Raw genomic sequence first — 27,124 nt, 5'->3', positions numbered from 1 at the left:
GCCTTCTGCTCCTTCCTGTCCTGGGCCCGCATCCTCCCTCTGGCCCCGCCTACCGGCCGCCCCCGGGCCGGCTGCTCCCTCGGGTTTGCCGAGGCGCCTTCCCCTCCCCCGCTCCCCACAGTGGCCTGGTCCCCGCCGTGTCCCCGCCCCCGCGTCGGCTGCGGGAGGCCTGCCCACTGCCCGCTCCCGGGCGGTTGCTCCGGCCGACCGGCACTCCCCGCCCCCTCCCGCGGCCCTGCCGCCGGAGGAGGCCGCAGTGAGGAGGTAGAGGGGGCGGGGGCCGCCTTAGGGTGTCCCTAGAGGACGGGGGCCCTGAAGGCGGGACATTCGGGGCGACCCCCGGGTCGGGCCAGCCATTCAACCAGTCCCCCTTCTTCTGTGCCAGACACTGAGCTGGGCTCTTGACGGGGCTTCATCTCTTAATCCTGAAAACGTCTCAGGGAGGTAGGTGCTGTTGTTATCCCCGTTTTACAAGTTATACTTTTTTGGTGGGGAAACAGATTGAGACTTCTTTTGTTTCCATTTTACAGAAAATAACGAGACTCCCAGAGGTTAAGTAACATGTTCATGGGCACATAAGCAGAGGATGGTTAAACCTGGGCTTGAACCCAGCCAGGTCCGTCTGGGTTACCAGCCCACGTTGTAAGCCACTATCAGGGACAGAGAGAAAGGGGGAAAGGCGAGTGGCTGGAGACAAGGAGGCTGGGAGGCGGAGAACGTTGTACGAGTTGGGTGCTTGGGACTCAAAGGCTTTGCTCAACCCAAGAGGAGTAGAGCAGAAGGGACAAGTGTCAGAAGGACAGAACATAGTGGCGTATCATGGTGACTGGGATATGGATTCAAGATGACCAGGGTTCAGATTGCATCTCAGAAGCTTAGGCATGTACCCACCCTTACAGAGGTTCAGTTTCTTCCTCTGTAGAAAGGGGATCACAGTGGTCCCTGGTCATGGAGTTGGGTGAGGAATTCAGTGAGATAAGCTGGTAAAGTGCTCTGCACCTAGCTTGGCGGACAGCAGGTGCCCTGTGAGTAGGAACCGTGCTATGGGCTTTGGCTTCCTTGTTGAGGCTGTCTGGAGAGAAGAAGCCCTTGGGCCTTTCTCGTGCCACTCTGTCAGCCCCCACCAACAGCCCTTTCCTCTCTAGTTCCACAGAGTCCCCCATCCTGGGCCATGAGTGAGTTGAAGGACTGCCCCTTGCAGTTCCACGACTTCAAGTCTGTGGACCACCTGAAGGTCTGTCCCCGCTACACGGCAGTGCTGGCCCGCTCTGAAGATGACGGCATCGGCATCGAGGAGCTGGACACCCTACAGCTGGAGCTTGAGACTCTGCTGTCCTCTGCCAGCCGGCGCCTGCGCGTGCTTGAAGCCGAAACCCAGGTGATACCCCAGAGAGGGGATATCACCAGAGATGGGCTGTGATAAGTTGTGGGATGGGTTGTTGAGGTAGCCTTGGGGTACAGAGGCTTATGGCTAAAGAGAGAGACCCAAACTGGGCTCACATTACATGTGAAATATACAAGAATATACATGATTTACAATTCACTAAGCTTTTATTGACACCCTATCCCCCATTGCGTTCTGGGTCCTGTACTAGTCATTAGAGAGAGGTAGTTAGGACAATTTTGGTCATGAGGGACCCTGCCAACTAATGAAAGGGGGAGGTCAGGTAAATACCAAGTGATATGTTATGGTTAGGGGTACTAGAGAGCTGGAATGGGGCAGCCTGGATTTGAATCGTGGCCTAGGCACTTGCTAGCATTGCTGTTTCTTAGCTCTGACTTTAAGAAAGTTACGTAATATTTCCGAGTGTCAGTTTCCCTATCTGCAAAGTGGACTGAATAAAAGGACCTACCTCAGAGCTTTTGTGGGGAGTAAAAGAATTTTTGCAAAGCCCAGCCCAGTGTCTGACACTAAGCAAGCATTTCAAGTGGTATTTATTGGTACTACTCTATTTTTATTCACTGCGTAAACTTCCCCTGAGCCCTGTATGCTAAGCACTGTGCTAGGTTCTGCGTAATAGAGATGGTTAAGATAAGCTTCCTGGTCTGTGGGAGCTTATGGTCTGTAATGAAATGATACAATTGGGTCTACGGTGGAGGTAGGAAGTGCCAGAGACTTGTAGAAGAAGGAAATGCCTGCTCAGCTGTACCTAAAAGGTTGAATAGAATTAACTTGTGGTGCCTGGGAATCCATGGAAGCTATTTGAGGAGAGCTATGGCACAACAAGTTGCATTTTAGCAACTGAGAAGCTAGGTGACTGATGGGGAGAGGGCTTCCCAGTTGTGGTGTCATTTGAAATGAAGGTTTGCTGGGAGGCTGCTTGCCTTTGCCGAAAAGTCACCACCAGCATATTTTCACAGGGCCAACATGCACTGGGGGTGTGATCATTTATTTGACTCTTCTACTAAACAGTGTGTGACTGTCTTGAGTGTTACACAAGTGGATCAGAGTACAAATAGGTAAATGGGATGATAAGTATACGATTAAAGTCTTAAGAGACAGGATACTGAAAAGGAGCTGAGTTTTGAAGGGTCGATGGGAGTTTACTAAATAAAAGGGGATGGGGAAAGACCTTGGTGCCTCCTTGGATTCTAGATCTTAATTTCTTCACTGGGGGAAAGAGTTGTCCTTATCTTACCTTCTCCCCTTTGGTGACAGTCTCTGTAAATTTCAGATCCTCACTGACTGGCAAGATAAGAAAGGTGACCGACGATTCTTGAAGCTGGGTCGAGACCATGAGCTTGGAGCTCCCCCTAAACATGGGAAGCCCAAAAAGCAGAAGCTGGAAGGGAAGGCAGGACATGGGCCAGGCCCTGGCCCAGGGCGGCCCAAATCCAAAAACCTTCAGCCGAAGATCCAAGAATATGAATTCACTGATGACCCGATTGACGTGCCGAGGATCCCCAAGAATGATGCCCCCAATAGGTTGTGAGCTGGAGAGTGTGGGCGGGGGGCGCTCCAGGATTCTGGTGGTAGAGGCTCTAGAGGGACCCAGGTCTGGAGCTGGTGGGGCAGAGGGGCGTCCGATCAGGATCTGCTTCTCCCTTGCAGGTTCTGGGCGTCGGTGGAGCCCTATTGTGCTGACATCACCAGCGAGGAGGTGCGCACGCTGGAGGAGCTGCTGAAGCCCCCAGAAGATGAGGCTGAACATTATAAGGTAGAGGCTCTGGGCCTCGATAGACGTGGTGGAGAGCAAGAGGGCTCGGAGGTGTCTCAGGATTAAAGATACCAAAGCATGTGTCACCTTCCTTCCTCCACCCTGCCCAGCCTTTTGTCTGCCCCAGCAATCCATCCGTGCTCAGACCCTCAGCTTTCTCCTTATACTCCCTCCCCTCGACCACAGCCAGGTGTCACTGCCGCCTCAGTGAAGTCATCACATCTACTTCAGTGAGGTCTGCCCTTGTTGCCTCATCTGCATCCCCTCTGCTTTGGTTCAAGTTTTCATCAGCCTTTATCCAAACAGCCTCCTTACTCTTCTCCTTGCTTGTAGGCCTCTAGAGATCCCTGGCTCCTGTTATCCACAGGATCAAGTCCAAGTGTCTCGGCCCTTGGTGGCCCAACCCCAGCGCCCCTCCCGTAGCCTAATCGCTCTTCACTGCTGCATTGACCAGCCCCCACAGGCACCTTGCCCTTCCGCCAGGCTACCACAGGGTCCTTGCTAGTCTCAGACCTCGACCTCCACGCAAACTCTTCCTGACAGACTTGCCTCACCCTTCAAGGCCCTGATATCATGTAACTTCCACCAAAACACCTTTTCTGATTCTCCACCAGAAAGTTGATTTCTCATTTATGATTCCATAGCACCTTGATCTATTTCTTTCGCTACGCTTACCTGAATTTTTAAAAAAATTATTTGGAAAAGTAGGCTGGGCATGGTGGCTTACACCTGTAACCCCAGCACCTTGGGAGGCCAAGGCAGGTGGATCACTTGAGGCCAGGAGTTTGAGGCTGCAGTGAGCTATGAACACACCACTGCACTCCAGCCTGGGTGATAGAGCAAGATGCTGTCTCAGAGAGAGAGAGAGAGAAAGAAAGAAAGAAAGAAAGAAAAAGTAACTCATACAGGATACAGGCAGTAGTAAACTCCCAGCAAAACAAAAGACAATTCCTCTAGAGGCAATATCTCTGACCTAAGCCATGTGTGTATAGATTTCTGCACCTTGTATCTTTGGAATTGTTCTACATTGGCCTCTGTGTGTGTTTTAGTTCTTTACACGCTTGTCTCCCTTGGTACAGTGTGCATGTAGATATTTTATCTCCTTTGTCCCTTCTAGCATATACCTGCACTGGCCTTGGCCTTGGACTAAGGACTGGGGAGACAGATAAGATGGAGAAGTGAATGAATGAATGAATGAGGGAATGAGTGAAAAGCTTATTGGGGCCAGATGCCTATAATCCTAGCACTCTGGGAGGCCAAGGCAGGCGGCTTGCTCAAGGTCAGGAGTTCGAAACCAGCCTGAGCAAGAGCGAGACCCGGTCTCTACTAAAAAGAGAAAGAAATTAACTGGCCAACTAAAAATATATAGAAAAAATGAGCTGGGCATGGTGGCATGTGCCTGTAGTCCCAGCTACTCGGGAGGCTGAGGCAGGAGGATTGCTTGAGCCCAGGAGTTGGAGGTTGCTGTGAGCGAGGCTGATGCTACGGCACTCTAGCCCAGGCAACAGAGTGAGACTCTGTCTTGAAAAAAAAAAAAGCTTATTGGCAGTGCCCAAGTGCACAGAGAGCCCTGAGCACTCCAGGCGTGGCTGGGCATTGTTTACCCCGGTGGAGCCGTGCCGTGTCTTCTGCAGATCCCGCCCCTGGGGAAGCACTACTCCCAGCGCTGGGCCCAGGAGGACCTGCTGGAGGAGCAGAAGGATGGGGCCCGAGCAGCGGCCGTGGCTGACAAGAAGAAAGGCCTCATGGGGCCGCTGACTGAACTGGACACTAAAGGTAGGCCCCTCAGCTCCCTGCCCGCCCCAGGCCGGGACTGGAGGCCCCAGAATTCCCTTCTACCTGTCCTGCTCCTCCCTGCCCGCTGCAGATGTGGACGCGCTGCTGAAGAAGTCCGAGGCCCAGCACGAGCAGCCCGAAGACGGGTGCCCCTTTGGGGCCCTCACTCAGCGCCTCCTGCAGGCCCTAGTGGAGGTGAGCACCCCACCCTAAAAAAGGAACCACATTTACTTTCCGTTTCAATGTTTTATGTTAATTTTTTATGAGAATATATCATACCTTTAGAAAAGCACATAGATCATAAATCTGTAACTTGATAAATTTTCACAAATGAGCTTGTACTCCCAGCATCAAGATCACAAAATAAAATATTACCATATCCTAGAAGCTGCTGTCATGCCCTTCCTAGCCTCTGACCTCCCCCAAAGGTAGTCAATACTCTGGTTACTTTTTTTTTTTAAAGCCAGTCAAATTTAGCAGTGGGAGGTTGAATACCAACTTTGGTGACACTAATGTTAATAAGTTCTGATAACCTACTACTATCGGACCAGCCAAACTCTGGTTACTTTTGCTGGGTATTGGCTAAGGGCTGAGGCCTGTGCTACAGAAGAGAAGGTTGAAGCTCAGAAAAGGGAGCTAGGGCCGAGCGCAGTGTCTCACGCCTGTAATCCCAGCACTCTGGGAGGCCAAGGCGGGCGGATTGCTTGAGGTCAGGAGTTCGAAACCAGCCTGAGCAAGAGCAAGACCCCCATCTCTATTATAAACAGAAAGAAATCAATTGGCCAACTAATATATATAGAAAACATGAGCCGGGCATGGTGGCACATGCCTGTAGTCTCAGCTACTCAGGAGGCTGAGGCAGGAAGATCGCTTGAGTCCAGGAGTTTGAGGTTGCTGTGAGCTAGGCTGACGCCAGGGCACTCACTGTAGCCTGGGCAACAAAGCAAGACTCTGTCTCAAAAAAAAAAGAAAAGAAAAGGGAACTCCTTTTTTGAGACAGAGTCTCACTCTGTTGCCCGGGCTAGAGTGCCATGGCGTCAGCCTAGCTCACAGCAACCTCAAACTCCTGGGCTCAGGTAATCCTCTTGCCTCAGCCTCCGGAGTAGCTGGGACTACAGACAGGCTCCACCATGCCCGGCTAATTTTTTTCTGTATATCTTTAGTTGTCCAGTTAATTTCTTTCTATTTTTTTTATAGTAGAGACAGGGTCTCACTCTTGCTCAGGCTGATCTCGAACTCCTGAGCTCAAACCTTGGCCTCGTAGAATGCTAGGATTACAGGCATGAGCCATGATGCCTGGCCCAGAAAAGGAAACTCTGCTTGAGGTCACACAGCTAATAAATAGAGGCAGGATTCAAACCCTGGCTTCAGGGTCCCTGTCTTTTTTTTTTTTTTTTTTTGAGACAGAGTCTCGCTTTGTTGCCCAGGCTAGAGTGAGTGCCGTGGCATCAACCTAGCTCACAGCAACCTCAAACTCCTGGGCTCAAGCAATCCTCCTGCCTCAGCCTCCCGAGTAGCTGGGACTACAGGCATGCGCCACCATGCCCGGCTAATTTTTTTTCTAGATATATTAGTTGGCCAATTAATTTCTTTCTATTTTGGCTCTTGCTCAGGCTGGTTTCGAACTCTTGACCTTGAGCAATCCGCCCACCTCGGCCTTCCAGATAGCTAGGATTACAGGCATGAGCCACCACGCCCGGCCAGGGTCCCTGTCTTTATACCTGCTGGCTGAACTTGGACACACCCTTCACCTCAGTTTTCTCTTCTGGCTCAAACACTGCAATTTGTTTTAATAGTCTGGGGCACATGTTCCAGGGTGACTAAGGTAGGAGGTGGGAAGGTCTCTGCCTCATACCATTAGGGAGGGACCTTACATGATGGTGGCTTTGTACCCTGCACAGGGTCACATTGGATTTGATCACCACTCCAGCCCCACAGAATAAGAGCAAGGAGAAGTGTATGAAGGAAGCTTTTGGGGCTGTGACTAGCTATGGCTGTCTCTTCTGATCAATTTCCCCTGGAGAGAATTTGTCACATGACCATACCTGACTAAGGGAGCCTGGGAAATACAGTGTAGCTAGGTAGACATAGCCCAGCTACTGTGGAAGAAAGGAGAGCATGGTGATTGGACAGCTAACAGCCTCTGCCACGGCAGACTTAGCACAGCGCCTGGTGCACTGCAGGTGCTTCACACCTTGGCTGTTCTCATCATCATTGCTCTTCTGTGTCCTTTCTTTTGCTATCAGTACCCAAAAAAAGGTATTTCTAGAATGATCAGAGCAGTTTGGTTCAGTTTGGGAAGGCTTCCCGGAGGAGGTGGGATAGAAAAGATAACAAGATACTTCTGGTCTGTGAAGACTGTCCATGCAGGTCAGAGAGGAGCAGGAAAATGGAAATACTACTACTCTTTCCCTCCACCCGTTTCTTTGGTCTTCCAGGAGAATATTATCTCCCCTATGGAGGACTCTCCTATTCCTGACATGTCTGGGAAAGAATCGGGGGCTGACGGGGCGAGCACCTCCCCCCGCAATCAGAACAAACCCTTCAGGTGAGTGCAACAGTGCCACGCCTGACTGTCGCTCCCTCGCTTCTGTTGGCTTCTGTCGGCGTTGGCGTGGGAGGTCTGCATTGACAGGCTGAGGGCAGCTTGGTAACGCCCAGTAGAAGTTCTCGAACAGACTTAGCGCAGGGCTGTTCGTTACAGCTCTGTTCGTGCTGTAAGTAACCTACATGTCCAGCTGAAGGGGATTAGTTGGCTAAATTGGCATACAACTCCATGTAATGAAATAACTTGCAATTATTTATCACGTTGGAGAAACATACTTAATTGGCACGAAAAGATGTAAACAACAGGGTGCCAAATGGGGAAAATGTCAGTTGTAGCTCAGTATAGAAAGTATGATTCTGTTTTTACTTAAAATATATTTAAGTCTGTACATAGGGGAGAAAACCTGGACTAACATAGCAAAAGATTGGCAATAATATATAACAAGATCTGGAAAATAATATTATGAAATAATAGTAACACATCACAAAATAATAGTGATTCTCTCTGGGTTGTTGGCATTATGGGTTTCTTTGTATTTTTTGGACAATAGATACATATTGCTTGTTTTTAAAAAACATACCAGATAAGTCCATCTCTCACTGCTTCTATATCTGGATAGACAGATGGGCGCCCCTGAGGGAAAGGTTAGTGTCCACTAACTCTGGGAGACCCTGGGAAGCTCTGGGGGACCCCCCCACGCCGGCTCTTGCGCTGAGGGGCCTGCCTCCCCCCAGTGTGCCTCACACAAAGTCCCTGGAGAGCCGCATCAAGGAGGAGCTGATCGCCCAGGGCCTGCTGGAGTCTGAGGACCGCCCCGCAGAGGACTCGGAGGACGAGGTCCTCGCCGAGCTGCGCAAGCGGCAGGCAGAGCTGAAGGCGCTTAGCGCGCACAACCGCACCAAGAAGCACGACCTGCTGAGGTGAGTGAGCGGACACGGACGTGCCAGCGGGGGGTCTGGTCGCCTTCCGGTGCTTCACAACAGGCTTAGAAGCTGGGCTGGGCCTCTGCAGCACCTGGCGTCAGTGCCCAGCCCGCTGGTCAGGTCTCAGAGTCTGGTCCTACAGGTGAGGCCCAGGCACCTGTGCTTGATTTGATTTGATTTTCAGTTGTGGTGAAAAAAACCATAATATTTGCTCTCTTGACCATTTTTGTAATGATCCCCAAGTCTGTGACCTCTCTTAGCCATTTTTAAGTGTGCAATTTAGTAGTGTTAACTGTATTCACATTGTCGTGTGATTGACTTTTAAGTCTTTTCATGCTTATTTTGAAAAATGCCATACACCAGAAAATCTACAAGGGTAATACAGTAAACACCAATATATTTCCCACTTAAACTGGTTAACTATTAACGTTTTGTTGGAGATCTATGATTTTTACTGGCCCATCAACAGAAATCGGCCAGTGTTTTAGGACCAATATTTTAGGGAATCAGTCACAGTGCCACTCCTTTGATGGCAGCTCCCATCTGTCTTGTCCTGGATGGGCAGCAACAAGGGTGTGGGTGGGATCTGGAGGTGGACCGCTGAGTAGCTGCTCTTTTGCCATTTCACTGGGGAGACAGAGAAGCAACCCAAGCAAGTCACCTTGCTTCTCTCACGGGCAGGTGCCTGTCTCGGCTTCCCAGAGCCCCGACAGGGCAGGACACACTCATTCATTTGGCCAACTCTGTGGTCTCTCAGACATTGCGCTGGCGGCTGGGAGGAGAGGCAGAGCATGGGACTTGCAGACTACTCGTAGAGGATCAGGAATGACACGCACCATTAACCATTTCCGTACAGCACTCACCGGCCGCAAAACCTCGCCCACACTGGCACTCACAGTCCACATGGAAGTCTGTGCTGTGCATTGACAACAAATCCGTTTTGCTCTTGTGTGACAAGGAAAGCTTTAAAGCACTGAAAGCTTGTTTTACTTTACAGGCAGCTTTAGTTGTAATGTAAATCAGAATAGGTAACATGTACATATGTTTTCATTATGTTATGTTTATTTATTTATTTATTTATTTATTTATTTATTTTTTGAGACAGAGTCTCGCTTTGTTGCCCAGGCTAGAGTGAGTGCCATGGCGTCAGCCTAGCTCATAGCAACCTCAAACTCCTGGCTCAAGCAATCCTCCTGCCTCAGCCTCCCGAGTAGCTGGGACTACAGGCATGCGCCACCATGCCCGGCTAATTTTTTGTATATATATTAGTTGGCCAATTAATTTCTTTCTATTTTATAGTAGAGACGGGGTCTCGCTCTTGCTCAGGCTGGTTTCGAACTCCTGACCTCGAGCAATCCGCCCGCCTCGGCCTCCCAGAGAGCTAGGATTACAGGCGTGAGCCACCGCGCCCGGCCTTATGTTATGTTTAAATGTTCACAATTTTATTTTGATAAATGAAAACTTAGAAAAGTTATATCACGGCTATAGGCTAAAGTCACTGGCGCATTCATCTGTGGCTGTCGACTATAGTCAACGCTGGTACTAAGTGGTTAAAAGGAGAGGTAGTTGCTGCCGGGCTGCTGGAGTATTTAAGGATAAGGGAGACCAGTGAGTGCCTGTAATCCTAGCACTCGGGAAGGCTGAGGCAGGAGGATCGCTTGAGCCCAGGAGTCTGAGGTTGCTGTGAGCGAGGCTGACACCACGGCACTCTAGCCCAGGCAATAGAGTGAGACTCTGTCTCAAAAAAAAAAAACAACAAACAAACTGAAAACAACCCAGGGGTGGGTTGTATTTTCCCTGTTTAGCAGAGGAGGAAACAAAGGCCCTGGGAAGTGAAGCCACACACCCAGTAAACAGCCACACTGAGACTCGAGCCAATGGCTGAATCCAAGCCTCTTTCTGGTTCACATTCCCTCTCAAGGGGGAGAGGAGGAAAATACAAGTGATAGAGGCACCCAGGGAAGGAGAGGGAGAATAGGACGAGACGTGCAGCGAGGGGAGTAATGGGCAGTGAGGAAGGAGCCTAGGGCTGTCAGAAGGCCAGAGTGTCCCAGCCCTCAGCCCTGCTGCAGACCAGCTGCAGGCCTGAAGCAAAGCCCCCCCCCACCTGAACAGCACTTGCTCCTCCTGGAAAATTAGCAGGTTGGACTAGATCTCCAGTGACCTTCCAGCTATACTGGGACAAAATCTGTGAGCCAGATCCCATGCAGAGGGATGGGTGTGGCCCCCTCCCCCACCTCCTGTGGGCTCAGGCCGTCTGGACAGGTAGGTTGCTCTGGGACATGGATTCCAGTGACCAGCCCTTCCACTGGCACCAGAACACCCCTTAAGGAATGTTGTTTAAAAACGAGAGTTGGCGCCAGTCTGTTCCAGATCTCCCACTCACTGGTTGTGGGATCTCGGAGCATTTCTTGTCCTTGAGCCTCAGTTTCCTCACTGGTATAATAGGAATAATAGTACCTACTTAGCAGGGTTGTTATGAGGATTAAGTAAGGGGGGTGGGAACACAGGCGCACAGCGGTTCCTGCTTAGCTGTGAGGGACACATTCCAAGACCCCACTGGGTACCTGAACCCTATATCTACTGTGTTTTTTTCTGTGCATACATACCTATGATTAAGTTTATAAATTAAATACACTAAGAAATTAAGAATAACTAATAAAATAGAACAATTATAACAATATGCTGTAGTCAAAGTTATGTGAATATGGTCTCTCTCTCTCAAAATACTGTAATATTTTTGGACCATGGTTGATGGGGGTAACTGAATCCACAGAAAGTAAAACTGTGGATAAGGAAGGGGCTGCTGTATATACTTTTAAGACTTTTTGTTTTATTTTTAAGAGATGGGGTCTTGGTCTGTTGCCCAGGCAGGCCTCGAACTCCTGGGCTCATGTGATCCTCCCACCTCAGCCTCCTGAGTAGCTGGGACTACAGGTGCACACTAAGACTTTATTAAAGCCGTTTTAAGTTCACAGCAAAATTGAGAGGATGGTAGAGAGATTTCCCATAGACTCTATCCCTACATGTGTACAACCTCCCCCAAGATCAACATGAATTAGTATTTTTAAAGAACTTAAAATAGTACCATGTAAGTGCGGTTCAGTCACTGCTTTTTGGTCATGATCACATGGAACAGTGCACAGGAGTGCCAGCCTGGGACGGTGGGTGGGCTCTGTCTGGAGGAAGGAAGGGAGCCGCACGCTGGAGGTGGGCTGACTGTGGCACTTGGCGGGCTGGTCCCACAGGCTGGCAAAGGAGGAGGTGAGCCGGCAGGAGCTGAGGCAGCGGGTCCGCATGGCAGACAATGAGGTCATGGATGCCTTTCGCAAGATCATGGCTGCCCGGCAGAAGAAGCGGACTCCCACCAAGAAGGAAAAGGACCAGGCCTGGAAGACTCTGAAGGAGCGTGAGAGCATCCTGAAGCTGCTGGATGGGTAGCCCTCAGCCCTGCCTTCCCTGGCCTGGAGGAAGGGAGGGGAGGCCCACTTCCTTCTTTTGGGCATCAGAAGCTTTGGCCCGTCAAATGGCGACAGTCTCTAGAGGACTGTGGCCCTCCTCTGAGGTCTTTTCGGCCCAGCTCTGTACAGCCAGGACACAGGAAGTCCTGCTTGGCTAGCCTGGGTCCCAGTCTGTGCTTGGTCCCCCAGATGAATGGGGTCTTCATTTCTGGGTCACCTTCGTCCCCCTCTTTACCGTTCCTCACCCTACCCCCACGCCAACACCCCTCTCCCCCTCAAGGACTTCTCCCTTGTGGTTTTGTAAAGTGCAAATTTAAGAGTAAAGTGACTGCTGTGGTTTTTCAAAAAAAAAAAGCATCCAGGGTCTTTGAATGTTATTGTGGGGTAGGAAGGAACCGGTGTGGGTGGCAAAGGTTCAGGAGGGCACACTTGGTGGCTCTCAGCCTGTGGCCACTGACCCATGGCATTCGTTTAAGGAGAACTTTTTGAGGAGACTTGTGGCCACAGGCAACAGAATACTCCCACCTAAAAGTGGGCTACCAATAAGGAAACGTGTGGGCGGGGGGGGGGGGCTTGGCAGTGCCAGGCAGGGTGGCTGTCAGGGTTGGCCTATCTAGCAATTCAACAGGGTCAGCTTTTTTTTTGGAGACAGAGTCTCACTCTGTTGCCCGGGCTAGAGTGAGTGCCATGGCATCAGCCTGGCTCACAGCAACCTCAAACTCCTGGGCTCAAGCGATCCTCCTGCCTCAGCCTCCCGAGTAGCTGGGACTACAGGCATGCGCCACCATGCCCGGCTAATTTTTTCTATATATATATTTTTAGTTGGCCAATTAATTTCTATTTTTAGTAGAGACGGGTCTCACTCTTGCTCAGGCTGGTCTCGACCTCCTGACCTTGAGCAATCCTCCTCCCTCTGCCTCCCAGAGTGCTCGGATTACAGGTGTCAACGGAAAAAAGCCAAAGTCTGCAAAATAATTTTAAAGAGATATATTCTGAGCCAAATTTGAGGACCATGACCCAGAGCCACTCTCAAGAAGCCTTGAGCAAATGGGCTGGCTGTGGCTGGGTTATAGTTCAGTTTTTTTTTTGGTTTTTTTTTTTTTTTTTTTGAGACAGAGTCTCGCTTTTGTTGCCCAGGCTAGAGTGAGTGCCATGGCATCAGCCTAGCTCACAGCAACCTCAATCTCCTGGGCTCAGGCAATCCTCCTGCCTCAGCCTCCCGAGTAGCTGGGACTACAGGCATGCGCCACCATGCCCGGCTAATTTTTTCTATATATATATTAGTTGGCCAATTAATTTCTTTCTATTTATAGTAGAGACGGGGTCTCACTCAGGCTCAGGCTGGTTTCAAACTCCTGACCTCGAGCAATCTGCCCGCCTCGGCCTCCCAGAGTGCTAGGATTACAGGCGTGAGCCACCGCGCCCGGCCTTACAGTTCAGTTTTATACATTTTCAGAGAAACAAGGTTTATGGGCAAAGTCATAAATCAATACATGAGAGGCATACCTTGGTTTGGCCCAAAAAGGTGGGACATCTCGAAGGGTGGGGGGCTTACAGGTTATAGGTGGGTTTAAAGATTCTTTGGCTGGCAATTGGCTGAGAGAGACTTTATCTAGAAGACCAGAAAGGATATGCTTATTTTAAGATAAGGTTGTGGGCACTCTGGGAGGTCCAGAGAGGAGGACATTTTAAATTTACAATACGCGCCTGCTAGGATGTTTTAAGATGCTTTAAATTTAAGAATAGGCATCTGCTAGGATGCTTGAGTTAAGACATTTTAAATTTATGATGGGCATCTGCTATGATGTTTGACTTAAGACAGGGGCTTCTTATCTTTTTGGTGATGTTAATGCCATACCAGAATCAGGTCGGGAAGTAAACCACTGCTTCATTTGGTTGACAAAAGCCGCTTAGTGGGAATTTAGCGTTTGTCAGCCTGACCCAGGTGGCCTCCCTAGGAAGGAGTTTTTAGCAAAAGAAAAAAATCAGAGTTCAGTCCTCACTGGCGTGAGCCACCACACCCGGCCAGAATCCAGATTCTTTAGGGGTCTCCGCACTGCCCTCCACAGTGTCAGCTTCTGCCTAAGGTGGGTTCCCTCCACCCGTGAGAGGTGAGCAGTCGTAGTTGAGGCCAAGTGCCTGCTCACTTATGTCCAGCACAGGAGAGCGCGGGAGCCACCTGGCTTCCATGGCCCACCCAAAAGAACAAGGAGTCCTTTCCCAGATACCCTTATGTTTCAGCGGCTCAGACTCAATCTCACATGCCTGCTCCTCAAACAGTGACCGAGGCAAAGGAGGACCCTAATGAAGTGCAGTCTCCTGCCATCCAACGCTGAGGCAGTGGGGAGAGAGTGTGGAGCCCAGCAAAATCCGCGTAGGAAGGGGAAGGGAACACTAATAGGCCACCAGCGTCTGTTCCACAGCCTGAGCAGGACGCGTGGCCTAAGGGAAACACGAATCAATGTGCTCTCGTCCCTGACTTAGATTGTTCCCAGACTCATCTGAAAGATGGGATGCTTTGCGATTTACTGTGGGAAGGTTCCCTGAGGAAATGACCTATGAACTGAGCTATAAAGAAGGATGGCAATTCCCCTGGGACGGTTTAGCAGGAAAAACCAAACAAAACCGAGGAGGACAGCTGTGTTCCTGTACACTCAGCACCCCTTTCTTTTCCTGTTGGAGAAACGTCCCTTCCTCAACACATGTGGCTCTAGACGGTCTGTCACACCAGGGTGGGCCCATGACCCCAGCTTGGCCAGTCGAGCACCCTGTCCCTTGAGCTACAATGATTATTTCAAGAAGGGGGCATTGACCCAGGCTGGGCCGCTCAGAGGCCTTCCGTAAGACGCCAGAGGAGACTTTCAGTCCCTTTCCGGTCATACGCCACAGACAAAGCTCACAGACCACCCCTGGCTCCCTGCTACCTAGGAAAGAGATTCTCAAAGTTTTTTTTTTTTTTTTGAGACAGAGTCTCACTCTGTTGCCCAGGCTACAGTGAGTGCCGTGGCATCAACCTAGCTCACAGCAACCTCCAACTCCTGGGCTCAAGCGATCCTCCTGCCTCAGCCTCCCGAGTAGCTGGGACTACAGGCATGCACCACCATGCCCGGCTAATTTTTTCTATAAATATTAGTTGGCCAATTAATTTCTTTCTATTTATAGTAGAGATGGGGGTCTCACTCTTGCTCAGGCTGGTTTCGAACTCTTGACCTTGAGCGATCCTCCCACCTCGGCCTCCCAGAGTGCTAGGATTACAGGCGTGAGCCACCGCGCTCGGCCTGGCCTCAGTTTCCCCGCTTGTGAAGCGGGGCTCCCACCCCCACGAGCGACCGCCGCGACCGTGTGTGTCGTCGCCGGCTCCCGCCCGTCCCGCGCCGGCTCAGCGGACGCGGCTCCGCCAGGGCGGCGGGGCGGAGCGCGGGAGCCCGAGGGCCGCAGAGCGGGTCTGAGAGGAAAGCCGCGAGGCGACGGGGCGGAGCCGGCCAGTCAGCCAGTATCTGGCGCCGGGCGGCTGCGGGTTCGAATCCTGCTCTGCCGACTTCGAAGCCGTCCTCGTCTTTCTGGGTCTCCTAGGCCGCCCGCTCGGCCGGAATGCAGCCCTGCGGGAGGCCGAGGGCGGAAAGCGACCAGCGTGTCTCTCAGGCCCGAACCCGCGCCGCAGTTCCCCGCGGCCCTGCCCGGCCGCCCAGGCTCCGCCCCCGCTGACGTCAGCGCCGCGGGCGGGCGCCGCGCCGGGGGAGCGGGCGGTCGGGCGGGCGCGCGGCGGTTGCTGGCCCTTGCCAGAGCTCCGCGCCGGCCTCCTCGGGCCTCCCCGCCAGCCTCGCGGCCAGGCAGCCGCAGGTACTCCACGCCCGGGCGCCGCGCAGGGGCGGCGGGGACCCCAGCCACTGGCGACCGTCCCCCAGGAGGGGTCACTGGGTGGGTGCCCTTCCCGGCGGGCGGGACCCTGATGGGCAGGGCCGGGCCGGCGAGCAGGTGCGGCGCAGGTGCGCGGGGCAGGCCCGCGGAAAATCGAGCGGGCCACCGCGGAGGGCGGCGCGGGCCTGTGTGCGTGCGCGCGCTGCGCGTGCACCGGGGCCGCGCGTGGAAGGGCGTGGGCGCCGCGGGCGGGACGTGGGCTTGCGGTGGCCGGGCGTGTGAGGGCGACAGCGCAGCGCGGTGCTTGTGCTGCAGGTGGGTGTCCAGGTGTGGTGCGCGCCCGGCTGGGCGGAAGGGCAGTCGGCCGGAGTTGGACTGGGGTGCGAATGTGTGCCCAGGACAGCTGCCGTTAGATGTGCAAGGAGTTGGGGCTCGGTTTGGACTGTGGGAGCTTCGAGGGTGCGGGGTGGAGGAGCAGGGGATGTAGGGTGTAAGGCTGGGGGTCCGAGTGTGCGTGCACGTGCGCTTGGGCGTCTCGCAGTCGGGGTGCGGGTGCACGTGTGTGTTGCGGTGGGAGACGGGTCTGGGTGGGAGACGTGTGGACGGACGTCTGGGGAGTGTGCGTGTGGACAGGCAGCTGATGTCTGGTGTCCACGTATGGCGAGGTGTCATGCAAGGCGTGCTGGATCTGGGAGGCACATGTTTGGGTTCCGTGGTGTGGAACTTTGGGAGTGCCATAGGCCAGGCCTCCAGATGGGATTAAGACTCTGCCTCTGGGCCGGACCTGGTGGTTCAGGCCTGTAATCCCAGCACTCTGGGAGGCCTAGGCGGGAGGATTGCTGAAGTCAAGAGTTCGAGACCAGCCTGAGCAAAAGCGAGACCCAGTCTCTACAAAAAATAGAAACAAATCAATTGGCCAACTAAAAGTATATAGAAAAAATTATCCGGGCATGCGTGGCGCATACCTATAGTCCCAGCTACTCAGGAGGCTGAGGCAGGAGGATCAACTGAGCCCAGGAGTTGGAGGTTGCTGTGAGCTAGGCTGACACCACCGCACTGTAGCCCCGGCAACAGAGTGAGACTGTCTCAAAAAAAATAAATAAATAAAGATGCTGCCTCTGGAGCTTATCATCAAGTCTCCTTTCCTAGAAATTTCTGCCTCTGGGGTGTATGGCCAGGGCCTGCTGGGAACAAGGTCCCATGCAAGGAGTGGAGTCTCACACCAGGGACTCTAGTCCCTCACCTTCCCCTCATTCTCTCACAGAGAACAGACAAGGAAAGTGCTCTCCCTTTGGTCACACAGCATGCTGGGCTCTGTTTTGGCCTCACTTTCTGTGGGCCTGGGCTGGGGTCGAGAGGCTGTGTTCTCTGAATGGGCCCCAGCCTGGTTTCATATTGGAAGGACCAGCTGAGGGCAGTTCCTCCATGGCCTCTGCCCTCAGCAAGTTGAGCTGGAGGCCTAGCTGGGTTTCACTTGGGCCTCTGGACCCAGGCCCTGCCCATCTCCAATCTCAGTCTCTCAATCCTCCATCTGACAAATGGGTGGGGAACTCCTAGCTTCTCCTGCCCGGTGGGAGAAATGAGACAGAGGCCTCAGCAGGGGAAGGGCTGGGCTGGGCTGGGTCAGGATGAGACGGCACCAGCCTAGGTAGGACCAATTCTCAGGCTGCCCGGACCCAGATGGGGAGTCAGGAGGGAGAGGCCTGGGGAACTCCAGCTGTGGCTGCTGTTGCTGTGGTAACAGGGCAGAAAGAGCTATTTAAAAACGTGGCTGAGATATTGCTGGAAGCCCAGGCTGCCGGAAACCTGATTTCCAAGAGGCCGGGTGGGGAGGAAAAGGAGGAGGGAGAGGAGACACCCCAGCGGTTTTCAGGATGGGGCTGGGACGTTGCTGGATGTGGGGACAGGGGGATCCTCCAGGGCTGTGCACTTCTACAAGCGGCTCTGGGGTTTTATCCGTTGTACGGCCAGAGGTCAGGGTTTTCCTGCGTCTTTGGATGTGGAGAGGGGGAAACTGGGAAGTGAGCTTGAATAAATGAATGATTGAATGCGTGACTTTATTGGATAAAGAATTTTGCTGCCACCATGAAGGTTTTCCTCTACGCATAAGCATTTGCAAAATGAGTGTTGTTGAATGAACAAATGACTGGTGAATGAATGAATGAATGTGCGCTGAATGATTTTGTCAAATGAATGGGTCAAGGGATGAATAAAAATGCAGGTTCGCTGACTGAATGGGGCCTGCAGTGAATGTCTAGACAGAAGGCTGGGCCCCACTGAGCTTCCTCCCTCTATTCCCTTTCCCAGGAGCCCTGGCTGTGGCCAGGGGGCAGTGGGCCATGCCGGGGGCAGTGGAAGGCCCCAGCTGGAAGCAGGTGGAGGACATTAGGGACATTTATGACTTCCGAGATGTTCTGGGCACGTGAGTCTCAGAGTGGGGGTTTGGGAGCTGGATGGCTGGGGGGAGGCTGAGTCCAGGGTGGTGCTTCCTCTGGTCAGTTGATCAATGCTTCCTGTTTCTCACAGCCCAGGCCCTGGGGCAGCCTCGCTTCGGCCTAGACAGGCCTTGGCTTTTCACTTCTGGCCGCCAGTGGGTGGGACAGGGCTGCTCTTCCCACAGCTCTGGGCTTCTGCCAGAGAGAAGGAAGTGGAGGAGAATGAAGGGGCCAGTTATCTAACTTGCTGCCAAGAGCTGGGTGTTCTGGCCTAGGTTTGGGAACTGAAGCTGGGCACGGCTCTGTTCTTGGTGCTAGGAATCCAGAAATAACTCAAACCCAGTCTCGGCCCCTCAAGCTGATCCCAGACATGTAGGGGAGACAGACCCACAGAAAGTAGCAACAGGGTGTGCACTGTGTTCTAGTGAAGGTCTGGAATGAGGGCTCTGTGGAGCCCAGAGAGAGTTGTGGCTTCCGCCTGGGGAAAAAGTATCTGGAGAAGGGGCCATTGGAGCTGGGGACTGAAGGATGGGTAGGTGTGCACTTGCCATGAGGAAGAAGGGCATTCCAGCCGAAGGAATAGCATAACCAAAGGCTCAGAGTCATGGTATACGTGGAAAGAGGTAGAGTTTAGTGGAGCTTAAAATCAGAGGCTGAGGGAAGAACGGACAAAGATGCCGGAGATGACAGTTCATGTAGGGCCTTGAATGCTAGGCGAGAAGGCTGGGTATTATCCCACAGGAAGACATTTAAGACTGAGGCAGGTTTGCAATTCAGGTTTGTCACTCTGGCCACAGCATGGAGGGCAAATTGGAGTGAGGCAAGACTGGGAATGAGTGATGAGATTACCATTTCACCATAAGACATGACTTATGACTTCTTATTCTCCCAGGGAAAGCAAACAGATGTGGAAAGAATACTCCAGTAAATCCTCCTTAATCAGTGAACTTTAACATAAATGAGTTTATTCTGTTCTGAGAGCCTATTCTAAAGCACTGCTTCTTAAACTTCAGTGAGCATACAAATCACCTGAGCATTTTGTTAAAACGTAGATTCTGATTTACTAAGTCTGGGATGGGGCCTGAGATTCTGTATTTCTAAAAAGTTCCCAGGTGATGCTGATGGTTTTCTGAAGTTCTAAAAGGTTTTAAATTAGCCACGCCTGAAATTGGCTTTAGCAGAAAAAAGAATCAACTGGGCACATAGTTCAGGCTGTAGACTTCAGGCATGGCTAGATGTGGGACCCCACATGATACTATCAGGAAATAATTTCTCAGGTCTGACTTCCTTTGTGTTGGCTTCATTTTCAAGCAGGCTTTCCCTAAATAGGGTAGCAGAGATGATCACCGTTAGCTCCAAGCTTACGCCCTGCCAGCTGAGCAGGAAAGAATGCCTCATTCTCAAAAGTGCCAGTAACCTGGCTTGCCTCGCATGACCGACTGCTGTGGCCAGGGGAGAGACCACTCTGACCGGCCAAAGTGTGAATGAGTGCTGGGGGCAGGCTCATCCCACCTCCCTTGATCCAGAGGTGGTGGGCACATCACCTACAGTGGGTAGAGGAAACGCTAGAGGGAAATGGGTTCCTGTTCCTCACCTTGTGAATCTCTCCCCATAGGGGGGCCTTCTCAGAGGTCATCCTGGCAGAAGATAAGCAGACGCGGAAGCTGGTGGCCATCAAATGCATTGCCAAGAAGGCCCTGGAGGGCAAGGAGGGCAGCATGGAGAACGAGATTGCTGTCCTGCACAAGTACGCCGCTACAGCCTGTTTCTGCCCCCGGCTGACCCTGCCTTGACCCTCCCACCCTCTACCTTCCCTGTCTTTGGACAGATTATGTGAACTCTCTGAGCCTCAAGCTGCTCGTTTGTGAAGTGGGGATAATAATTTCTACTTGGCAGGCTGTGGGGACGTCAGAGGTCCTGTATTTCCAGTGCCTGTGACAGCCGTACACAGGACACACGTGACTGAGATGCCAGTGCTTGTTCACAACATTTTCATCTGTCCAGTCAGGTCTCAAGGCCAATCTGTGAACATGGCCTGCACCTATGCACCTCAGCTGGTGTTACCTCTGGACATACCTCAAGCTCTCCCCACTTATCGGTGCCATTCAGCAAGTTTAACAATGCCTGTTTGCTGACCCCCTAAGTCAGCAACTGGCTGGCCTATGAATTGCTCATGCTGATAGAAACCTGCCCCCGCCGGAAAGCTCATAGGGAATCTTTACTTCTGGGATCCCCCTGAGCTTCCCAACCACCCTGGGCAGGGAAGAAATGATCATTTCCACTATCAGGGGCTGAGGGTGGGGGCATGAGACCCAGAGAGGACAAGGAACTTGCCCACAGTCGCACAGCAAGTTTGTGGCAGAGCTGAATTTTCCTCCTTATCAAGATCCATCACCATTATTGGTTAATCTGAGTGTTTACTGAGTGCTGCCAGGTACTGTGCCAGGTACCTTACCTGCATTATCTCACGTGATCCTCACCCCAACTCTTTGAGGGATGATGTCCTGTCATTGGTTTCACTTTACAGATGAAGAAACTGAGGCTTTGGGAGGTTACATTCATTTAAAGAAGTATTACTATTATTATTATTTTTATTTTTTTGAGACAGAGTCTCATTCTGTTGCCTGGGCTAGAGTGCCGTGGCGTCTGCCTAGCTCACAGCAACCTCCAGCTCCTGGGCTCAAGCAATCCTCCTGCCTCAGCCTCCTGAGTAGCTGGGACTACAGGCATGTACCCCCATGCCTGGCTCATTTTGTATATATATATTTTTAGTTGGTAAATTAATTTTTATTTTTAGTAGAGACGGGGAACTCGCTCTTGCTCAGGCTAGTTTCGAACTCCTGACCTAAACAAGTAGTATTGAGCACTACTTTGCACCAGATACTTGAGGAACAGTGGTGAGCTCCACAAAGTCCCTGGACTTGTGGAGCTGATGTTCTGGTCAGGGAGGCTGACAAACATGTAAACAGAAAACTCACAGAAGTTATACGTCAGCTGGGCACAGTGGTGCACGCCTCTAGTCCCAGCTACTCAGGAGGCTGAGGCAGCAGGATTGCTTGAGCCCAGGAGTTCGAGGCTATGTTGTGCCATGGCTATCACTGCATTCCAGCCTGGACAACAAAGGAGACCTTGTCTCTTAAAAGAAAAAAAGTGCTATGAGGTAAAAAGACTTACACTTACAAATAGCGGGTAGCAGAGGCAGCATTTGGATCCAAGTCTGGGTGATGCCAGAGCTCAGCGTTTACCCCTCTGCTCTTCCAAGAAATAAATCAGCTTTTCCCTTTGGGACCCAGATACTTGGTTTGTCCTGCCCAGGTTTGCATGCAGTTGGGAGGTAGCTGATGAGCTGTGATTATGGTTCTGAACCATCTCATTTTTTTTAAGTAATGGGTCTTGCTACATTGCCCAGGCTGAGGTGCAGTGGCTATCCACAGGCATGGCCATCACAGCACACTACAGCCTTGAATTTCTAGGCTCAAGTGAACCTCCTGCCTTAGCCACCTGAGTAGCTGGGACTACAGGTGCCACCACCACGCCTGGCTGAACCACCTTATTTTTCCTTTCAGGATCAAGCACCCCAACATTGTAGCCCTGGATGATATCTATGAGAGTGGGGGCCACCTCTACCTCATCATGCAGCTGTAAGTGACCCTACTTCTGCCCCTTCCTCACACCTCTCCCTCTGCCCCCACTCTTTTGGCCTGACTGCCCCATGCCCTGCTGCAGGGTGTCGGGCGGGGAGCTGTTCGACCGCATCGTGGAAAAAGGCTTCTACACAGAGCGGGATGCCAGCCGCCTCATCTTCCAAGTGCTGGATGCTGTCAAGTACCTGCATGACCTGGGCATCGTACACCGGGACCTCAAGGTGGGGCTCAAGGGAGCGTGGTGACCTGGGACACCTGGGGATGGGGCCTTTACGAACCCCTCGCTGTCTAACCTTGGGCAGCCCTCAGGGAGCCTCAGCTTCCCATCTGCAAAATGGACTTGTAACCCTTAAATTGCCTCTTGCCATTCCAGTTCAGATGCTCAAAGGGACACAAAAGTGAACGATGCTGTTGTTTTATCCAAATAATGTTGGTCTACTTTTTTTTCTCCATTTATTTTTTATTTGTATATATTCATGGGGAACAAGTGCGATTTTGTTGCATTGCTGTGTTGCACTGTGGGGAAATCAGGACCTTCAGTGCACACACCACTGAAGCGACACGCCACCCCCTTCCATCCCCCTCCCGTGTCTTTCTGATAATAAAAGTCCCCATTTGCTCTTTGTAGAAAACTCAGATGGGACAGCAAAGCATGAAGAAGAAAGCCAGAAATCCCCGAGTCCCTACTCCACTGAGATAGTGATGGTGTTCATGTTTTGTAGTACATCTCATTCTGGTCTAGAAGAGTGCTGGGGTGACAGATCTGGGTTTGAACTCTGGTCCTGCTACTCCCTAAGTGGGTTCTTAGGCATGTCACTTTGCCTCTGAAGGCATCAGTTTCCTCATCTGTTAAGTGGGATTATCCAGACTGGCCCAGTGGGGACGTGGTAAGGATGACATGAAATCAAGCACAAACCTAGGGCCTGGCACAGTAGATGCTCAAAAATTTCTTTAGGGCTACACAACACACACCTGAGGTTTACAGAAAATTCCCTCCCACGCCTCTTTGGCCTATGTCCTTTCTGGAACTTTTGGCCTTCTTGAGAACTTCCTTGAGTTCCTCATGCCTCCAGCCAAGACGGCAGCCATGAAGCCACAGTGGCTTTTGGAAAGTCCACTGTTTCTCAGGGGGTGCTTGGGAAGGTAGAAGGTTCTGCCAACCTATAGCCATCTCTGACTGCCTACCCCCTCCCTCCCACCCTCCAAGCCAGAGAACCTGCTGTACTACAGCCTGGATGAAGACTCCAAGATCATGATCTCCGACTTTGGCCTCTCCAAGATGGAGGACCCAGGCAGTGTGCTCTCCACCGCCTGTGGGACCCCAGGATACGTGGGTGCGGAGGGCCCTGGGCTGGGGCTATGGGCAGGGGAGGAGCCAGGAGCTACAGGGCAGAGATTGTCACCACCATGTCCCCTTGCCTCCATAGCCCCTGAAGTCTTGGCCCAGAAGCCCTACAGCAAGGCCGTGGATTGCTGGTCCATTGGAGTCATTGCCTACATCCTGTAAGTGAGAACCCCGCTGTGGCAGGAGGTGGCCTGAGAGTTACCCTCTCCCTGCTTCCCTCTCTTCCTCCCTCTTATCCCTTCTTTCCTTCCATCCATAGTTATATTGACCAATCAATCACTAACATCACTTCATTCAGTAGATACTATGTTTCAGGTGCTGTCCCAAGCACTGGGGATTTAGCAGGGAACAAACCAAAGTGCTGGCCCTCAGGGAGCTGACCTAATAGAGAAGACAATCAACAAGTAAACAGATCTACAAAATAATGCCAGCTGATAAAAAATGCTGCAGAGACATCAAGCAGGGATAGGGAGATGGGGATGATGCCATTTCAGGGAGGGGGGTCGGGGAAGGGCTTGCTGTGGAGGTGACTGACATCTGAGCCACACATTTAAGGAGTACGGGAAGATTGGTGCAGGCAGAGGGAACAGAAAGTACAAAGGCTCTGAGGAGGGGGCAAGATGGTGGCATGTTCAAGGGACAGAAAGAAAGCCAGTGTAGCTAGACATGAGTGAGCAGGCAGAGAGGAGTGGAGTTTACAAGGTTGGGGGCAACTCCTCGTGGGTCCTGCCTGACTCCTGGGACTGCCCCATAGCTCCACCCCAGAGGCAGTGGGTGCATGGAATGTGAAAATGAGGATGAGTTTCTCCCCGCCAGGCTCTGCGGCTACCCCCCCTTCTATGACGAGAATGATGCCAAACTCTTTGAACAGATTTTGAAGGCTGAGTATGAGTTTGACTCTCCTTACTGGGACGACATCTCTGACTCTGGTATTTACGGCCTTGCCTTCTTCCCCTGGGCCCTGCCTTTGGTGACATCCTCATCTCTTTCTGGGGGGCTCTCCCTACTCTCTTCCTCTGTCACGTTCTTCAGCGCCAGACTAAGAGCTGTCCTTTAGACCAGACACCCTACCCTGGGTGCTTCCCTCTGCTTGGCCCTCCATCCGAGAAACTTGTAGGCATTCATTCAGTTAGACTTCAAACATAGTATTTTGAAAACCTTTTCCCTACTGACATCCTAATGTCTAAAATATCCCCATGAACATTTTCATCCCTCCTTTTGTGCCCCCTATTAAGAGGCAAACCCGGCCAGGCGAGGTGGCTCACGCCTATAATCCTAGCACTCTGGGAGGCCGAGGCGGGCGAATTGCTGGAGGTCAGGAGTTCGAAACCAGCCTGAGCAAGAGGGAGACCCCGTCTCTACTATAAATAGAAAGAAATTAATCGGCCAATTAATATATATAGAAAAAAATTAGCCGGGCATGGTGGTGCATGCCTGTAGTCCCAGCTACTTGGGAGGCTGAGGCAGGAGGATCACTAGAGCCCAGGAGTTTGAGGTTGCTGTGAGCTAGGCTGACGCCACGGCACTCACTCTAGCCTGGGCAACAAAGCGAGACTGTCAAAAAAAAAAAAAAAAAAAGAAAAGAGGCAAACCCATGAAGTCACTGTCAATTAATCACGTTTTTCTTAAGAGAGAAAGGAGAGAGCTAGAAGGCTTGGGGTGTGGCTTTGGGTTTGGAAGAGCACAGGCTGGCCAGGGTGGTGCATGGACAGATCTGGCCTGTCTTGCTTTGATGCCAGGCCAGACCTAAGGGATGTGGGTACTATCCTGGGGTGTCCACAGGCACTACCATGCTGTCTTTGCTTTTCTCTTGGGGGTTCAGCCAAAGACTTCATCCAGCATTTGATGGAGAAGGATCCAGAGAAGAGGTTCACCTGTGAGCAGGCCTTGCAGCACCCATGGTGAGAGCACCCACAAGCTGCAGGCTGGGGTGGAGTCTGGGGCCACCAGGCCTGCCTCTGCCCTCACAGGCAACCCTCCACATCCCTGTACTGCAGGATTGCAGGAGATACGGCTCTCGATAAGAACATCCACCAGTCAGTGAGTGAGCAGATCAAGAAGAACTTCGCCAAGAGCAAGTGGAAGGTGAGCCTACGTCCCTAATCCTGGGTCCCAGGACTCCCCTCCACCCTCATCAAGGCTCATCTCCCATAGCAACTACCACCAAGTTGGGCACACAGTGACTGCTCAGGGATGCTTACTTACACATTCATTCACTCAACAAACATTCCCTCTCACCTCCAAGTCTAGAGGAAACTGTCTATAATTCCTCAGGAGGCATCTGGTCCAGCCTATGGGGTCCAGGAAGGATCACGAAGGTGGTGATGACCTGACAGACCTGTCAGTTGGGTGGGAAAGGGCCAGGCACAGAGGATCAGTGTCTAAGGTAGAGGGAACAGGTGTGCAAATGGCCAAGGGCAAGATAGAGCATGGCATTCAGGGAAGTACAAATGCTGAGCCTGGCCGGACTGGAGGGGCTGAGGGGACTGAGAAGCAGGAGCAGGTAGGTGCCAGGTCACTCAGGGCCTTAAATGCCATAGTGGAGCACTGAATTAATTCTGAGGGTGCTGAGAGCCCCAGGAAGATATTAAGCAGAAATGTGGTCTTTAGAACATGCTCTCAGGATGCAGAAAATGACATTAAGACTGGGAGACCCATGAGGAGGCTATGGCAGAGATGCAGGCAGGAGACAGTGACTGGCTTGGACCAGAGCAGTAGCAACAAGAGAGAGCTGTTGTTGAGCCTGGAGTCATCTAGGAGGTGACATCAACAAGAAGTGACGACGATGGGATAGATGTTGGAGGAAAAAACGAGGGCCAGCCCCACGATTCTGGTTGGGGACAGAGTAGACAGTGGTACCATCACTGAGATGGTGATCATAAGGGCAGAAACATAACTTTGGGAGGAGATAGTTTTAGTTTTGAATATGGTGAATTTGAAAGGATATTTGGAACATCTAGGTGGTTATGTTGCATAAAGAATCACACACCTGAGCAAGTTACTTAACCTTTCTGCACCTCAGTTTCTGCCTTTGAAAATGTTGATATTAATAGTGCCTACCTCAAAGAGTGAAGAATTATGTAAAGTGCTTAGAGCAGCACCTGTTATTAATATATAATGCTACATAGCGTTTTCTATACATATGAAAAGGAATTAGTTATATATACAAGTTTATATATATATATTTTATATATATGCATGCATGTGTATGTAAATATATGTGACTGAATATAACTTAAAGCCTTGTAGAGGCTTGGAGGGTTTTAGGGGAATCGATAAACCACTGAATGAAAATAACAGAACCGCTGTAAGAATCCCACTGCCAGCCCCACAACCTCCCACTCTCTCAGAAGTCTCTCACCCTCTCTTCCTGCAGCAAGCCTTCAACGCCACAGCTGTGGTACGGCACATGAGGAAGCTGCAGCTGGGCACCAGCCAGGAGGGGCAGGGACAGACGGCGAGCCACGGGGAGCTGCTGACGCCAGCAGCTGGGGGTGAGGAGCGTGGCGCTCTAGAAGGGCACGGGTGGTCCACGAACAGGCGCCAGGCTGGAGTGGAGGGTCTGCCCCGACGGCCAACCCTGTTCTCTTTCTATGCAGGGCCGGCAGCTGGCTGCTGCTGTCGAGACTGCTGTGTGGAGCCGGGCCCAGAACTGCCCCCCTCACTGCCCCCCCAGCTCTAGAGCCCTGGATTTAGGGTCAGGAACCCCTGCATCGGAGGGGTTGGGGCCAGCCTGCTCCCCTTCCCTCTCTGAACTCGGGAGTTTCCCTGCCCCGTCCCCTCCTCACCCCCCTTCCCTACCACTGCTCAGTGCATTTTCCATACAAATGTTTCTATTTTATTGTTCCTTCTTATAATAAAGGGAAGAAGATAAAACCATAAATAACTGTCTCTCCAAATAGCCCCCACCCTATCTTGTGCAAACTGCTTGATTTGTGGGTGCCTGGCACCTGAGGTAGTTGCAGGGAGGGCCCTC

The 27,124-nt window shown here is 51.9% G+C and overlaps 2 protein-coding genes across 8 annotated transcripts; both read left to right on the top strand.

Annotated features, from left to right (window-relative positions):
- The first annotated feature begins 45 nt into the window (after positions 1-45).
- On the top strand, positions 46-12,190 carry TADA3 (transcriptional adaptor 3). Of its 5 annotated transcripts, XM_012760572.2 has the most exons (10): positions 46-264; positions 386-444; positions 1,146-1,378; positions 2,676-2,929; positions 3,053-3,158; positions 4,793-4,934; positions 5,026-5,129; positions 7,373-7,482; positions 8,217-8,402; positions 11,654-12,190. In XM_012760572.2, the coding sequence occupies exons 3-10, from the start codon at positions 1,172-1,174 to the stop codon at positions 11,844-11,846; spliced, it is 1,302 nt and encodes a 433-aa protein (XP_012616026.1). In that variant the 5' UTR covers positions 46-264; positions 386-444; positions 1,146-1,171; the 3' UTR covers positions 11,847-12,190. The 5 variants fall into 5 exon arrangements, with proteins under 5 accessions (XP_012616026.1, XP_012616025.1, XP_012616027.1 ...); XM_012760571.2 differs by having other exon boundaries at positions 46-444; XM_012760573.2 differs by having other exon boundaries at positions 47-444; positions 2,676-2,926.
- A 3,382-nt stretch (positions 12,191-15,572) lies between these two features.
- CAMK1 (calcium/calmodulin dependent protein kinase I) lies at positions 15,573-27,034 on the top strand. Of its 3 annotated transcripts, none has more exons than XM_012760563.2 (12): positions 15,573-15,706; positions 18,032-18,146; positions 19,775-19,906; positions 21,726-21,800; positions 21,886-22,024; positions 23,011-23,137; positions 23,231-23,306; positions 23,965-24,077; positions 24,971-25,049; positions 25,146-25,233; positions 26,525-26,642; positions 26,748-27,034. In XM_012760563.2, exons 2-12 carry the CDS (start codon positions 18,064-18,066, stop codon positions 26,828-26,830), a joined length of 1,113 nt encoding a protein of 370 aa, XP_012616017.1. In that variant the 5' UTR covers positions 15,573-15,706; positions 18,032-18,063; the 3' UTR covers positions 26,831-27,034. The 3 variants fall into 3 exon arrangements, with proteins under 3 accessions (XP_012616017.1, XP_075854585.1, XP_075854586.1); XM_075998470.1 differs by having other exon boundaries at positions 15,573-15,784; XM_075998471.1 differs by lacking the exon at positions 15,573-15,706 and adding an exon at positions 16,021-16,039.
- Positions 27,035-27,124: the final 90 nt, after the last annotated feature.

This window comes from Microcebus murinus, chromosome 28 (assembly GCF_040939455.1).
Source record: "Microcebus murinus isolate Inina chromosome 28, M.murinus_Inina_mat1.0, whole genome shotgun sequence".
Classification (NCBI taxonomy): domain Eukaryota; kingdom Metazoa; phylum Chordata; class Mammalia; order Primates; family Cheirogaleidae; genus Microcebus; species Microcebus murinus.
Note: the sequence above shows the minus strand (reverse complement) of the source record. Positions and strands in the feature narration are given on the sequence as shown.